General features: G+C 41.6%; 1 protein-coding gene across 3 annotated transcripts in view; it reads left to right on the forward strand.

The window, feature by feature from the left end:
• Positions 1-14,052, forward strand: part of LOC126382873 (dipeptidyl aminopeptidase-like protein 6) — a 145,880-nt gene that overhangs the window by 88,835 nt on the left and 42,993 nt on the right. For all 3 annotated transcript variants that reach the window (XM_050032993.1, XM_050032994.1, XM_050032992.1), the window contains 2 exons: positions 826-940; positions 6,338-6,436. In XM_050032993.1, the coding sequence (XP_049888950.1) occupies positions 826-940; positions 6,338-6,436 (214 nt within the window). The remainder of the gene's footprint in view (positions 1-825; positions 941-6,337; positions 6,437-14,052) is intronic.

Genomic DNA, 14,052 nt, shown 5'->3' on the forward strand with positions numbered 1-14,052 from the left:
CGTGACAGTGCCACAAGCCTAGCAACAAAAGAGTGAGAGACAGCCGGTGGTTCATGAGGTTAATTTACCTCTACAGTTATTCCAGTTAACTGCCTGTTCCTGTTGCTTTGTAATGGACACAGTATGTCAAGGAGTGGATGATAGTTTGTGTTTGTGCAAAGACCATCTGTTAAATCACACAGCAAAACTCCCCAAAATGGGCTCCTAGATCAAAATACTTTAAGATCTGTGTGGCAAAGTATCGGGCAGTCTTCAGAGGCCACCTGATTGCCGCCTCCCGCTCTTAAAATGTTTTGTATGTCCTGTGGATTTTTGCAGTATATGTGTTTCAAACAGCGCTGATTAGCCATCTACCATCTGCTGGGCTGCGTGAGGAGAGCAGCTCATTATTTTGCCTGTTGTGTCTGCGTTGAAGTCGTAGCTCCTCTACAGCTATCAGGCAGAGCTGCAGGGACTCGTCGTGTGCAAGCAGCGGGGAGCAGCTGGTGGATGCAGTGTTACCGCACACAAGTGCCTAAGTTGTCGGCATCTGTCTGGGCGAGAATAAGCTGTCCTCTGGCCAAACTCTGGCTCTGACTGTGACAGTACAAAATACATCTGCTTTATATACAATATCTGTACAATGCTGTGTGTCCATTGTGTGAAATAAAACTCATCACCTGAAGGTTACCGCTCAGCTTCTTTTTATAATACAGTGAAACAGATCCAGCCTGTGGTGACAAATCATTTTATCCATTACATAAAAGGCCTAATAGTTGGTATATTTTGCCTCTTGGTGTGTGTGTGCATGAATGTAATGTAATCTGTAATCATCATATTTTTCAGGACCTGGTGGGCAGCGCTCCGCCACAGAGGAACTGGAAAGGAATAGCCATCGCCCTGCTGGTCATCCTCATCATCTGTTCGCTGATTGTCACCTCTGTTATCCTGCTGACTCCTCGTATGTACAACACACACACACACACATATGCTACCATTTAGAAAGTGCATCTCTCCACAGACGCACAATCCTCTTACCCGACTGTCTTATTAGTCAAAATTCAGAGAAATTTGTAATCTGCATTTGGATCTTTGGATAAAAATAACAGCCTGGGATTCCAGATGTTCTGCACTGGATGCTTTTGCACCCCATTAATTACATCAAAAGTACACGTTCATGTCAGTGCAGGTAGTTATGTCCTGTATGTATGGCAAGGTAAGGGTGAGGAGGTCTGGGTGATGCATATGTCATGCCCCCATCTAGGGGAGTGGGAGCAAAAAGATATTTTCTAAACTGGCCCCTGAGGATGCATCAGAAACATGAGAAAAATATACAAAATAAAATGGCAGCCCACCCCTACAGCCTCAAAGCTAACAGAGGTTTGGAGGCTGAGGACAGCAACCCTGCTGCTGTCGAAGCCGAGGGTTTTAAACAGCAGAGTTGGGGAACCAATCAGCGGTTGACACTCCCAGATGGAACCCACACCTCCAGCCAATCAGCACACCACACGTGGAGTTAAGAGACAAAGGCTGAATCCAAATGTCCACCCTCTGGATTTTGCAGACTGAGCCCTCACGGACCTCAGTTGTACGTTGTGTTGTATTTGTTTATTGTATTCACCGTCATCAGGTAGAGACTGCAAGCAGCCCTCAAGACTGTTTTACTCGTTGCCATGGAAGCTGCTGCTGTCATATTCATATATATGTTCTATAAGCTGACTAACAATGCCTACTCATCTGTCCCTGCAGATAACAAGATATAAATCCTGTGTATAGCCTTTAATAAAATGCATTTCAGTCCTCTACAGCCTATACTTCTACATATCTCTGTATCATGATGTGGCTGAATATTATTTCTGGCCTACACAATTCAAGTAACATTTTAATAGGCTTAACTGTTTTACACATTCATAAGGTTTTTTCAGCAGTTGAAAAACCCACAACACCACATCCATATTGCAAGGAATTGTGGGTTATTAAATCAGTGAAGTCTGCTGACGTCTGCACCCCAAGCGGACTCTCTGGAAGTCTGCAGGAAGTCAACTTGAGGCCCCTTGTGGACTGGCTGAATAGTGGATTTGGATAACCTTCAGCACTCCCGGACTTCCCGGGAACGTGCCTGCAAAGTCCGCGAGTCTGCAAGTGCGGTGAAGTCCGGACATTTGGATTCAGCCATAGATCCTCACACAAAAGGAGCACTCACTGTCACACTCACACATGTGAAGGACACAGAGAAACTAAAACACATCAGTTTTTAACTATAGTATGTCCTTGATCCCTTGTTTCTTGGGACACGACACAAAGTTTTGAGAAGTTCTAAAAACAAAAAAATGAAGGGAGACAACATGACTTCCCTGGCAGGGGTTACAACATAGGCACCCCTAAATTTAATCCCAGCACCCCTAAAATTTGAGAGATTTTTTTAAAAAATTTTTTACTGTATGTCCCTTTTTAACAAACTAGAAAAGTGTCAAAACCATACAGTACTTGGTTGAAACGTAATGCCCATTAACATTATAACTCCTATTGTGTGTATTTATTATTATTATTTTGTAGATTTCAAGCACTTTTCTTTTTTGAAGTGTATTTTTATTTATGTATTTGTATTATATAATACAGACAAGAAGGAAAAAGGCAGAGACAAACATTGAAAAAGTCAATTACTGTTAATGTGTTAATATTACATGTTGTGCATTGCATTTCAAATAAAAGTCCAAAAAATAAGTCCAAGGTCCATTTTTGGTGTTTTTGGTACTCACTATAGGGGGCTGGTTTACTCCAGAAACATACATACTGTTTATGTGTATGTTGAGGAGCTGCTGTATCAAAATCAGTTATCCTCCCCCAGAAATTAGGGTTATGATATGTTTCTTTTATGATTCCAATCCATTCCTCTTTTGCTGTGGCTCAGCATTTAAATAACCTTTATCAGATTTGATGGTTTAGTCACAGACTTTCCCAAAAAGTGTTGTGCTTTTCTTTCACAAATGTGGGAATGAAACTGCATTAAAATGTACAAAACAGTGAAATTTATCTTGCCTGGCCGGGCAGCTCTCTGGGTGCTCAGCACCCCTAAACCTCTGATCCTAGAATCGCCCCTGGGTTACAACACACTCAGTATTCACTCACTCACAGTCATTGTGTTCTTCGCCTCACTGTACATGTATTCTACACACAGCTTTGACCCAAAATTGAAAAAAGCAAAACATTTCACACATCACAGATGAAACTCAGACACCACACACCTCTGCCAACAATCTGCCACAATCCTGTCAACTGATTTTTTAATGGTAGAAAATGTTCAGAAATTTGAAGGATGCGTCTGACGGATGGATGGTCTTGGATGTGCATCAAAATACTCATAGTGTGTGAAAATCATTGGATGCAGTGTGCCAGCCAGATGTTACACTGTGCATGTTAGATTTGTTTTAGAAATGGTTGAAATGTTGAGAAAAAGCCTCCTTCAGATTTAAAAAACATAGCTGCATGTAGTGATTCTGGAGTTCAAGCCAACATGGACTTTTAAAAGTTGAAAGTTGTGAATGATCAAGACCTTTGACAGTTTCTGACACCTACATTATGAATAACTAACGAGTTGTATCACAATTGTTCATTTTCGACCAAATCTGTGCCTGGCCACGCCCTTCTTTGACAGTGTCGTCACCCCATATTGGTGAATTGAAAAACATTTTGGGGACATGCATCGACAGCGCAGTTAAAAATACCCACAGAGTTCAGTGATATTTGGACAATCTGTCATTGATTTATGGCAAAAATTTGTGCCCAGCCCATGCACATGTTTGAAGCTGGTGGTGCCCCCCTGCTGAGTATCTTAAGTGCTATATCGTAGGCATCTGGATTTGCTTGAGTTTCTTTGAAGACGTTTCACCTCTCATCCAATAGGCTTCCTCAGTTCTAATGGACTGGTGCAGAGTCCCAGGCTTTAAACTCTGTGTGGGTGTGAACTTTTACAGAGTCGTTAAGGTCACGTGTGAGTCATTGACCCCTCTGGCCATTATGTGTGTTGTCATGTCACGACACACATAATGAAACCCTGTAAGGGTTCACACCCACACAGGGTTTAAAGCCTGCTACTCTGTCAGTCCATTAAAACTGAAGAAGTCTCCTTGATAAGAGGTGACACGTCTTCAAGAAACTCAAGCAAATCCAGTTGCCTGCGATACAGCAGTTTATATTTCCATGACCTGGATGTCTGAGAATCAACATACCCCTATTGAGCAGTTTTAAGATAATTGTACACACATGGTTTAATGTTGTTATTAAACAAGTTTTGTAATGATTAAACAAACAACTTCTGATTTACAGTCTGATTTGTGTTGCATCATCAGCGTATGTGTCAGGTATCAATGTAGACATATCCCACAAGTTTTGTGCCTTAATTCCTCGTGGCATAGATTCAACAAGGTGCTGGAAACATTCATCAGAGATTTTGGTCCATATTGACATGATGACATCCCACAGTTGGCTGCAGATCTGTGGTATTTAAACAATGCTCAGTTGGTACTAAGGGGCCCAAAGTGTGCCAAAGGAGGACTGCTGCTCACTGGATATTTTCTCTTTTTAGGACCATCCGCTGTAAACCTTAGAGATGGTTGCGCGTGCAAATCCCAGTAGATCAACAGATTCTGACAGACCAGCCCGTCTGGCACCAACAGCCATGCCACATTCAAAGTCACTTAAATCACCTTTCTTCCCCATTCTGATGCTCAATTTAAATTTAAGGTCATCTTCACCATGTCTACATGCCTAAATGCCTTGAGTTGCTGCCATGTGACTGGCTGATTAGCTATTCATGTTAACGAGCAGTTGAACAGATGTACCTAATAAAGAAGCTGGTGAGTGTAGATGGATTGCTGTACCAAATTTTGTTTAAATGAGACTTACAGCGTAGGAGGTATGGGCCTCTAATTACGCTGCCCACATGAGGTCGATTGGGGTCAGATTTGTTGAGTAGTATCTGCACAGATCTTCCAATCACTGTTGAAAATCATCATGTGTCTACATTGTACCATCTCACAGGAATTTGCACATATGAAGATGAAAATTACGAATAATAAACCAGCACAAAAACCCTTCGAGTATGAATCCCTAAAATTCATTTGTGAAGATTTTTAGATTTCCTGCTAACAAACTAACAAAGACAATCTACACACAGACACACACACACACACACACACACACCTGTTAATGTGTTCATTGTCTCAGTTTACACATACTCTACACAACTTAGATGAATCGTCTTTCTCTTCGTCTTTTTCTGGCAGCACAGGCAGCTTCTTGTAATTTGATGATTGTGTTTCAAGGGGCAGGGTTTTACAGATAATATGCTTTCTCTGGTTTGTGGTTGTGTAGCAGTTTTACACAGAGGCGGGGTCATCGTTTCACCATGTAATGGGCCTTTTAATGTGTAATGCCATTCAGACCTGTTTAATGGAGATGATTATGCAGTAATAGCTCCAGCCATTTGTCAGATTGGCACAGCATCAGAGATACCATTTGCCTTGCGTTGGAAATTAGCTTTCTCCTCTCACTCTGCAGCTTCTTGCCAGACAAGAGAATTTCTCAGATTTTTCAGGACGATAAATTCTTTACAATGTCTGACATGGTATTTACACACTCAGATCTCACGGCTCAGTCACAACAGGAAGCCTGCTGAAGAATCTGTCAACGTACTGTTTTGTACAGTAGCACCAGGCTGTCAGCCATCTTGACAACTCGTGTCTGACGGTTGTTTCCTGAGTAAAGGTGTGGTAGAAGACAGTTAAAGGGCTCACACGCTTTCTTTTCTCACATCCACACAAACTCACGTGTGTACCCCTGTTGTCTGCTCCACCTCCAGTTCAGCTGTCGGTTTCAGATCTCATTTGGAGTTTTTGGGGTTGGAAGGAGTCGTCCCCCCCGCTGCTAAAAAAATGAGCAGGCAGATGTGAACTGATGCTCTCAGATCAATAGTGCAATACCAGAGGCCTCTTTCTTGTTTGTACCTTGTTCTAAATTGCTCTATCTATAGTGGGGAATAGTTGTTGGAGGTGCTATCTCCAGAGAGAAAAGAACAGTATTACATAGTGAGATGGTGACAGTTTTGGTATGAGGCTGCAGCCCCCCTGAGCAAAGCAACATGCTGACGAAAAAGTCAGAGGATTTTCTTCAGTTTTTGCTCTGAAACTAGAAAACTCAGTTGCTTGAAATGCTAATAAATCTCACAAGACTCCAGGACGACTTGAAGTTTTCTTCAAGAATCATCCACATCAAGACACTCGCAGATAGACATATGAGCCGCTGCACCTCACATTCAACTCACGCCTGTTTATTTATCTTTTGGTGATGCACTTGACAGGTGAAGATGACAGCCTCGCCCTTAAGAAGAAAGTCACCATAGAGGATGTTTTCGGTCCAGACCTTCGCATCCATGACCCAGACGCCAAGTGGCTCAGCGGTGAGTGAACAGTTTGGCATTTAGCATCTGCCTCTCCTGTCAAGATGCACAACATATCCAGACACATTATGACAGGCATCTCTGTTGCCCATGGCTCAGAATATACCACCAATATTAAAATCTGACCCACTTTCTTACTTGTCCATAGAGTTAAAATAGTTGTTGTTTATTGTGTTGTGCATGTACAAGTGCGTAGCTCACATGGGCTTTTAAGACCCATAAAATAACTTTGCAGCGGTGCCAGAAAAGAACATAACGTATGACAGTACATATAACATAACATTGCAAACGAAGACTTTTATCTCCTCTCTAAAGCTCTACAAATTAAATCAGCTGCCAACATTTTATTTCATATAACAACCCGATGTGAAAGAGGCAGACATTTTACTAAAAAGTGAAGCCTGTAAAGGGACAGTTCACCCCCAAATCAAAAATACATATTTTACTCTTACCTGTAGTGCTATATATCAACCCAGATTGCTTTGGTGTGAGTTGCAGAGTGTTGGAGATATCGGCTGCAGAAATGTCTGCCTTCTCTTTAATATAATGGAACTGAAACTAATCCACAGACCTTGTTGTGAGCAGTTTCATGTAGGAACTATTTTCCTTCTGAGTTACACTCACCAGCTGTATCACCGTGCAGAAGGAAGCGTGCATCTACTGCCACTCAAAGTGCTTTTACACTACGTGTCACCCTCACCCATTCACACTATTGTGGCTGAGGCCACTCAGTTCAAACATGCACATGCACTTGCAACTGCGTGTGAATGAAACAAATTGTGGTTTAGAAACTTGCCCAAGGATACTTCGACATGCGGACTGGAGTAGCCAGGAATTGAATCACTGTTCTTTTAATTAGTGGACGACCTGCTCTACATCCTAAGCCACAGCTCACCGAACAACTCTGAGCTTGCTAACATTACAGCTCAGCTGAAGAGAACGCCATTAATGTTTATATCTCACACTGTCACAACAAGCCTCTCATCCATGCAGTTGCAGCGTTCTTACTGCATGGTGGTACGGTTGGTGGATGTAGTTTGATAGAAAGAAAATAGTTTCTACATCCTAGGTCTTCCACAGGGAGTCCACAACCCCTACGGGGGGCTCAGAGTTACTGCAGAGACAAATTGGCCTATTTTGAAAAACAAAACAAACCAAAAAAAATATTTAATTTACAGTACACAATAGTAATGACATAACTGTTACCCATAAAACTTTGTGGAACCATGTGAGCTAGGTTCTCAAGGCAGGGTTCACCCTGGACAGGTCACCAGACTATCACAGGGCTGACACATAGAGACAGACAACCATTCACACTCACATTCACACCTACGGACAATTTAGAGCCACCAATTAACCTGCATGTCTTTGGACTGTGGGACTGCACCACTGTGCTGGTGTAGTTCAGTAGAAAGAAAATAGTTCCTACATGAAACTGCTCACAACAAGGTCTTTGACTTATCTTGATTAACCGGGTCATGACTTGTGAAGAGAGACGTTGCTCCAACACAACTCACACCAAGACAACCCAGACTGATGAACAGCTCTACAGGGAAGAGGAAATATATGCATTTTTGAATTAAGGGTAAACTGACTCTTTAAATCCTCAAATAGCTCAGTAACTTTATCAAGTACTCTCATTAAGAGAGCAGGAAACATTTATAGTCAGTAAACTAACAGTCAAGCACAAAATAGAATTAATAAAAACAATTGCAGGAGTCATAATAAACATCAGATAGTAAAGCTTTAAAGTCTCTGAGGGGAATGAAAGAATTTAGCTCGCAGGCATTTGCATCTCATACCACTGAAACGAGTTCTGCTACAGCTGATATGTCCATGTGGGATATCTAAGGAGAAGTAATAATTGCGTCGTGTTCTGCAGTTACACGATTTAAATGAGAGGAGAGTTGTAAAGTAGTTTGAAAGCTTTAGCAGTGGAGCTTTATGGATGAAAATGAGCAATGAAATATGAAATTCACTTTGTCTTCAGTCTGAGTGAAATCACATAATAAACTTTACTCAGCAGGGATGCCATTACAGCGACCTGTTACTATAGCTACTGGTTATGTGCCTGAATGTAACACAGTGATATTTCACCTATGGTAATTTATTGTTTACATGAGTTTCCATGCTATTAACATAAAAAAAAAAAAAAAAATGTTTCCATGGCAAGCTCATTTTGTATGCACTACAGATCCAGCATGTGGTGCCCTGGGCGTACAGTAAGATGGTCCAAATTGAACAGATGTACAGTAGAGCAGGTCTGCTGTGGCCTCTGTGACCTTGACAAGGTAGCAAGTAGGAGGCTGCCACCTGTGCTCAGAGATGTTGGATCAGCTGACTCAGTGCCCTCTGGTGTTTGACAGGAAAAGTACTTGGAATATGTTTCAGCTGCTGCATAATGAACTGAATCAGTGATACTTTATTCAAAGGATAGCTGGAGATTTTTGTGCACTGTGCGAGGGTAGTAGTAAGAACAAAAAATACTACTACTACTAGTTATTGACACATTTGGTCTTGTGTCCTTATTACGCATTAAAGAACTGAAATAACTCCATATATGTTGAAGGTCTGGTTGTCGTCTGGATGGGGAACAGAGTACAGACACGGCCGCTCATAAGGGGGTAAAAGGAGAAAGCTTTCTGGGGCTAACTATCAGCCAGTGTCGGAGTGAATTCTCTGCTCTGCCAGGCCCTGCACATAAATTGGGACGCAAGAGAAGAAGAGAGACATAAAAGAAGGAGCTGGAAAAGGCTTTAAATCCAAATAATAATGTAATGACCAACTCTTTTAGTCAGCTCAGACAGCTGCTCCCAGCATCCATTACTGAGTAAGTCTCTCAGTTTACATGGACTCGATGTGTTAAGCAGGGAAGAGAAAACATGTGCATGTATTGATATTTGTAGAGCAGATTTGGGGACTTTTTTGGAGGCCCAGTCATTTCTGTGGACGGGCCTGTGTATAGACAGATCTTTAAACACCTGGATTTGACTCATTTGTGGTTCTCAGATTTTACTTTTTCGTCATTTTGCAGCCATTTGAGTATTGGTATTTTTTATTTTACAAAGACCCAGGGTCCACTCAATACTTTTTTCAGGAGCTTTTAAACAAATCCCATCTCCTCCCCTGTGAATAGAGTTTGCTCAGAGCAAACCGAGTCGGTTAAAGCTCCAGATAAAGCTAGTAAGTGAACTTTCAGATTCTGATTGTGGTTGTAATTAATGCACATGATACACAGCTGGTCATCAGGAATCTGATTAAACAAATAGTCTGTGTACTGAACATTAGGTATAAGATGTGTCAACTCTCCCCTGTGGCCTTAATCACAAGATTCTAAGATAGCATAAGGAAATGGGAAACTTAATTGTCCCCAAGGGGAAGTGTTTCCTGGGCACTGGTGCTCCAAACAGCTTTAATTAACTAAAACAATACGTAGCCAATAATACAAAACAGTGGTACACAAGGACACAATAATAAATGACATACAGCAACATAAAAGTTATATATACAATATTGTGCATGCCTGTTTGAAACTATACAGCTGTGCAACATGTAAATGATTAATTATATAAAAGAAAAAGCAGGGTTATATGTTAACTTTTTGCACATAGCACTGGAGCAACAGAGGTTTAAGGTTTACAGCACAGGACACAAAACTATAGCATGACTATAAGAGTAGGCCTGAATCCATTGTAGTTTGAAACAATTAAAAATCTTTGTGGGGGGAATTAAAAAGTCGTTTTCCGTGGCCGTTCAAATGAATCTAGTGCTGCAAAATGTTTTAAATGTTTTATTTATTTAGGCTGTTAAACGTATTTATGCACAGAGCATCAACAAAGAGGCCAAGGGATGGAAGGAGCGAGAGATACTTCGTCTGTGTTATATACATCTTGTGTATGAAATGTCTGTTGTTCAAAACACATCTGTCGCCTGCATCCAGGCGCTGTCTCAGTGTCACACAACAGACCAAAACTACCAAGAAGAACAGCGACGCGCTATGAGCCACCTCACACACTAAGTCGCAAACAAACACTCAACTGACACAATCGAGCAGCTCTGTCGCCCACACATGCAGTGCAGCGCTGTATTGCACATGTGCTGCTGCGGTAATTTCATTTACCTCACACACTGATTTAGCGCAGCACGTGCAACATATAGACCGATGTCACACTGTAGACTAATTAACAGACAGATTAGACAGAGTAGCAGCTCTGTGTCTCTCTGAGTGTTGATGGAGAAGAGTGTGAGAGAGGAGAGATGCACACTGGTATGCCTTATGTAACGCAACTTGACCCCTTGACCCTATGTCGATATAAACGGTTTTGTCTAAATCTATATCTTGCTTGAAGATATATTGATATATCGTACTTGGTCATTATATCGCCCAGTCCTAATAGGCATTATCAAAATGAGGACAGAATTATAAAACCGTAATACATAAAATTAAGTGCAACCATGGCTTTTTGTATTTGAACTACCAAAGTCAGGATTTAGCTGTTTGTTAGTTGAGTAGTGTTGCAGACGATGGGAGGAAAGAAAGCTTAAAGCGGTTGTTTTAGCAGCAGCACCGGAAGAAAAGATCTTTCAGTGCAAACAAGATTTTTTTTTTTTTTTAATCTTTATCAATTTTACCTTGAAGTACTAAACATTATAGACCCAGTTCGCACTGTATAAAATAGCTTTTAGGTAGTGCTGGTTCAACGTCTTTCTCCACTGCCACATGCAGACAGCTTATAAATGATTACACCTGGTGAGTTGCATGTGCACATTTGAGTGCGGCTGTATCTATAAATAAATTCATAACCTGCACACATGCAAATTCACATCTCCTACTTGTGTGACAGGCACGTTACGACCTTACATCTGTCCTTTTGTTCTACTGTGCAGACTGTTCCCCTGATTACTTACATTACCGGCTCATTAGGGCGTAATTAGTTAAGTTCCTGTGTTTCTGCGTCCTTCATTCACGACCGAGATTAAAATGTCCTCAGCACCTGACGAAACCCCGGCAATCAATTGTGTGACATTGCATCTTGTCAGTTAACTTAATGCAATCAACTCCCATTTGGTGCTAATGACCTTCTGATAAGAAACCCAATGGGACACCCTTACACTTCAGTAGTCCTCATCAATATTTTGTGGGCTTCTTTCACAGCAGTGCGTAATTGATCCCCGTTGCTCTTTGATCACCGCTTGCCTCAGTAGTCTTTGGACTCACCTCTGAGTTTCTCACACAGACTCAGATCCAAAGACAAAGGAATCGACCTTCGGGCTGATCTCTAAGATAAAGAACTGCTGCTCTCTGTCTGACGCATTTATATTTTTTAAGATATAACTCAACACAATATCGTCAAGCAATGAAAAAAAAGTATTAAGAAACATTTGTGGCTAAGTTTACTCATGGAGCTCAACATTGACTATGGAGGAAACTAAAACACCCCATCTTTGGCAACTGAGTCGCCATCATTTCTCTTTTTATGACTCCCAGCTCAGATCAAATGAAATTGATTTGGCGTAATTACAGTTCCCATCCTGGACCCAGTACACACTGACATTTTCAACTCTTGTTTGTGTCCCTCTTCACTAAAGATTGGTAATAAAGTGAAACAAAACAAACTGTGCAGCTCTGCAAGATGAACATTTTCACTGTCACAAACAGGTGTTCCCAAATTCATTTGGCTTGGGTGTCATGGCCTCAGCCAGGCACTTTTATTTGTTGTGCGTTTCTATTGCCATACACAAGAAAGCTTATTTGATCACAAGGCAACAGATTTGGGATATTTATGCAGAAATCTGTGGATTATAAAAGCCAATCTGCTGAGGAAAGGTGGCCTGTTATGCTTTCTCCTATTTTCTGTCATAAATATATATAATTTTACAATGTCAGATGTTCATATAAAGTGTGGCCAAAGTATAAATAATGAATTAAATGCTTATAAAAGTAATCCCTGTGAGCAAAAACCTCAGGCCTCAGACTGCTCTGAATACTTTTGCGACAAGCTGACGTCAACTCATGATAGATAATCTACTTAAGACACACCAGTGCAAGTGTTTACATTACATAGCCTACACTGCTACATGTAGCCACATGCTAACATCAGTGAGACATGTAATCTTGTTGCTGATGTTGTTAATGTCTCTCCAATTTTGCATCATACTCCTGCTGAAACATGTCCGGTTGTGTTCAGAAGCTTTTATTGGTGATTTTTAATGAGAGAAAGTGCTGCTATACACAGTCATTCCCCGAGTACAAGTACACGGCTACATGTAGCCACACACTAACATCAGTGAGACATGTAATCTTGTTGCTGATGTTGATAATTTCTCTCCAATTTCGGATCATATTCCTTCTGAAACATGTCCGGATGCATGTAGGAGCTTTTATTGGTGCTTCTTAATGGGACAAAGTGCTGCTATACACAGTCATTCCCTGAGTGCAAGTACACGGCTACATGTAGGCACATGCTAACGTCAGGGCGACATGTTATCTTGGTTGCTGATGTTGTTAATTTCTCCCCAAGACGTGGCACAGATGATTCCAATCACTTCTCCATCAGCTCTGCTAAACTTGTGCTAAATTTAGGCTCTTGCGTCTATTTTGCAAGTGTCGTTGGTGCTTTTTGTGGTTGGCTTTGGGTGGTGGTGCCATGTGGCTGCAAGGGAATGGAATGAAGAAATCCACTCACCAGTCTGTAAACTCTCCTCCTGCTGACTTCTGTTAGCTAACCAGGTCGAGGTTTTCAATTGTAAACATCAGTAAACATTGAGGAAAAGATGGAGAAGAATGAGAACCAGCTGAACTACTGTCCTGCTAGCCATTGTGCAGGTGTTGGAAAATAAACTGGACGACCTCCGTGCCAACTGTAATATCCTTTGTTTTACTGAAACTTGGCTACAGCGCCTTTCAACCAGGAGGCTCTCTTTCTATATGCTGAAAAAGCAGAGGCAAGAGAAGGTGAGGAGCTGAGTGCTTTGCTGTGAATAGGGACTAGTGTGATGGTGGAAATGAGAGGTGCTGTCCCGGTCCTGCTGTGGATCACTGCATCTGTTCAGAGGCGGCTGCAGTGCGGTGCTGTCTATGTTCGGGAGGAGCAGCCATGCGGACATCTTGTTAAGGTTGGGATGTGAGGACAGTTAAATCATTTCACAACCAGAAACCATGGATTACCAAAACCATTAGGAAAAATGGACAAACTATCAAGCAGCAGCCAACGATGTAATGGGATCACATTTCACTGGAGCTGTGTCTTGTATAATTCCATGTGACAAATAAATGTTTGATTGATTGATTATTGTAGAAATTTTTAATCAGGCTCGGGCCCAAAACTGTTGCCATGGTTTGGGCTCAGGCTGGGCTTAGTCACAGACTGTGTGGACCTGGTTTTTGGGCCCGATCAAAGTTCTACATCCCCCGGCTGCATGGCAGAGATGACAAGATGCAGAGTAAAGAAATGCTGACCTGTCAGTGCAGACTTGGCCTTTTTGGGAGGGGGTTAAAACAGAGTGTTTTAGATAGAGGGTGAATACAGACGTGCCAGCACAGCCAGTATGAGGAAAATAATGTCTAAAATGAACATTAAAGTGTGTAAATGTGTTCTAGCTGAAACCAAAAGTAC

This window comes from Epinephelus moara, chromosome 21 (assembly GCF_006386435.1).
Source record: "Epinephelus moara isolate mb chromosome 21, YSFRI_EMoa_1.0, whole genome shotgun sequence".
Lineage (NCBI taxonomy): Eukaryota > Metazoa > Chordata > Actinopteri > Perciformes > Serranidae > Epinephelus > Epinephelus moara.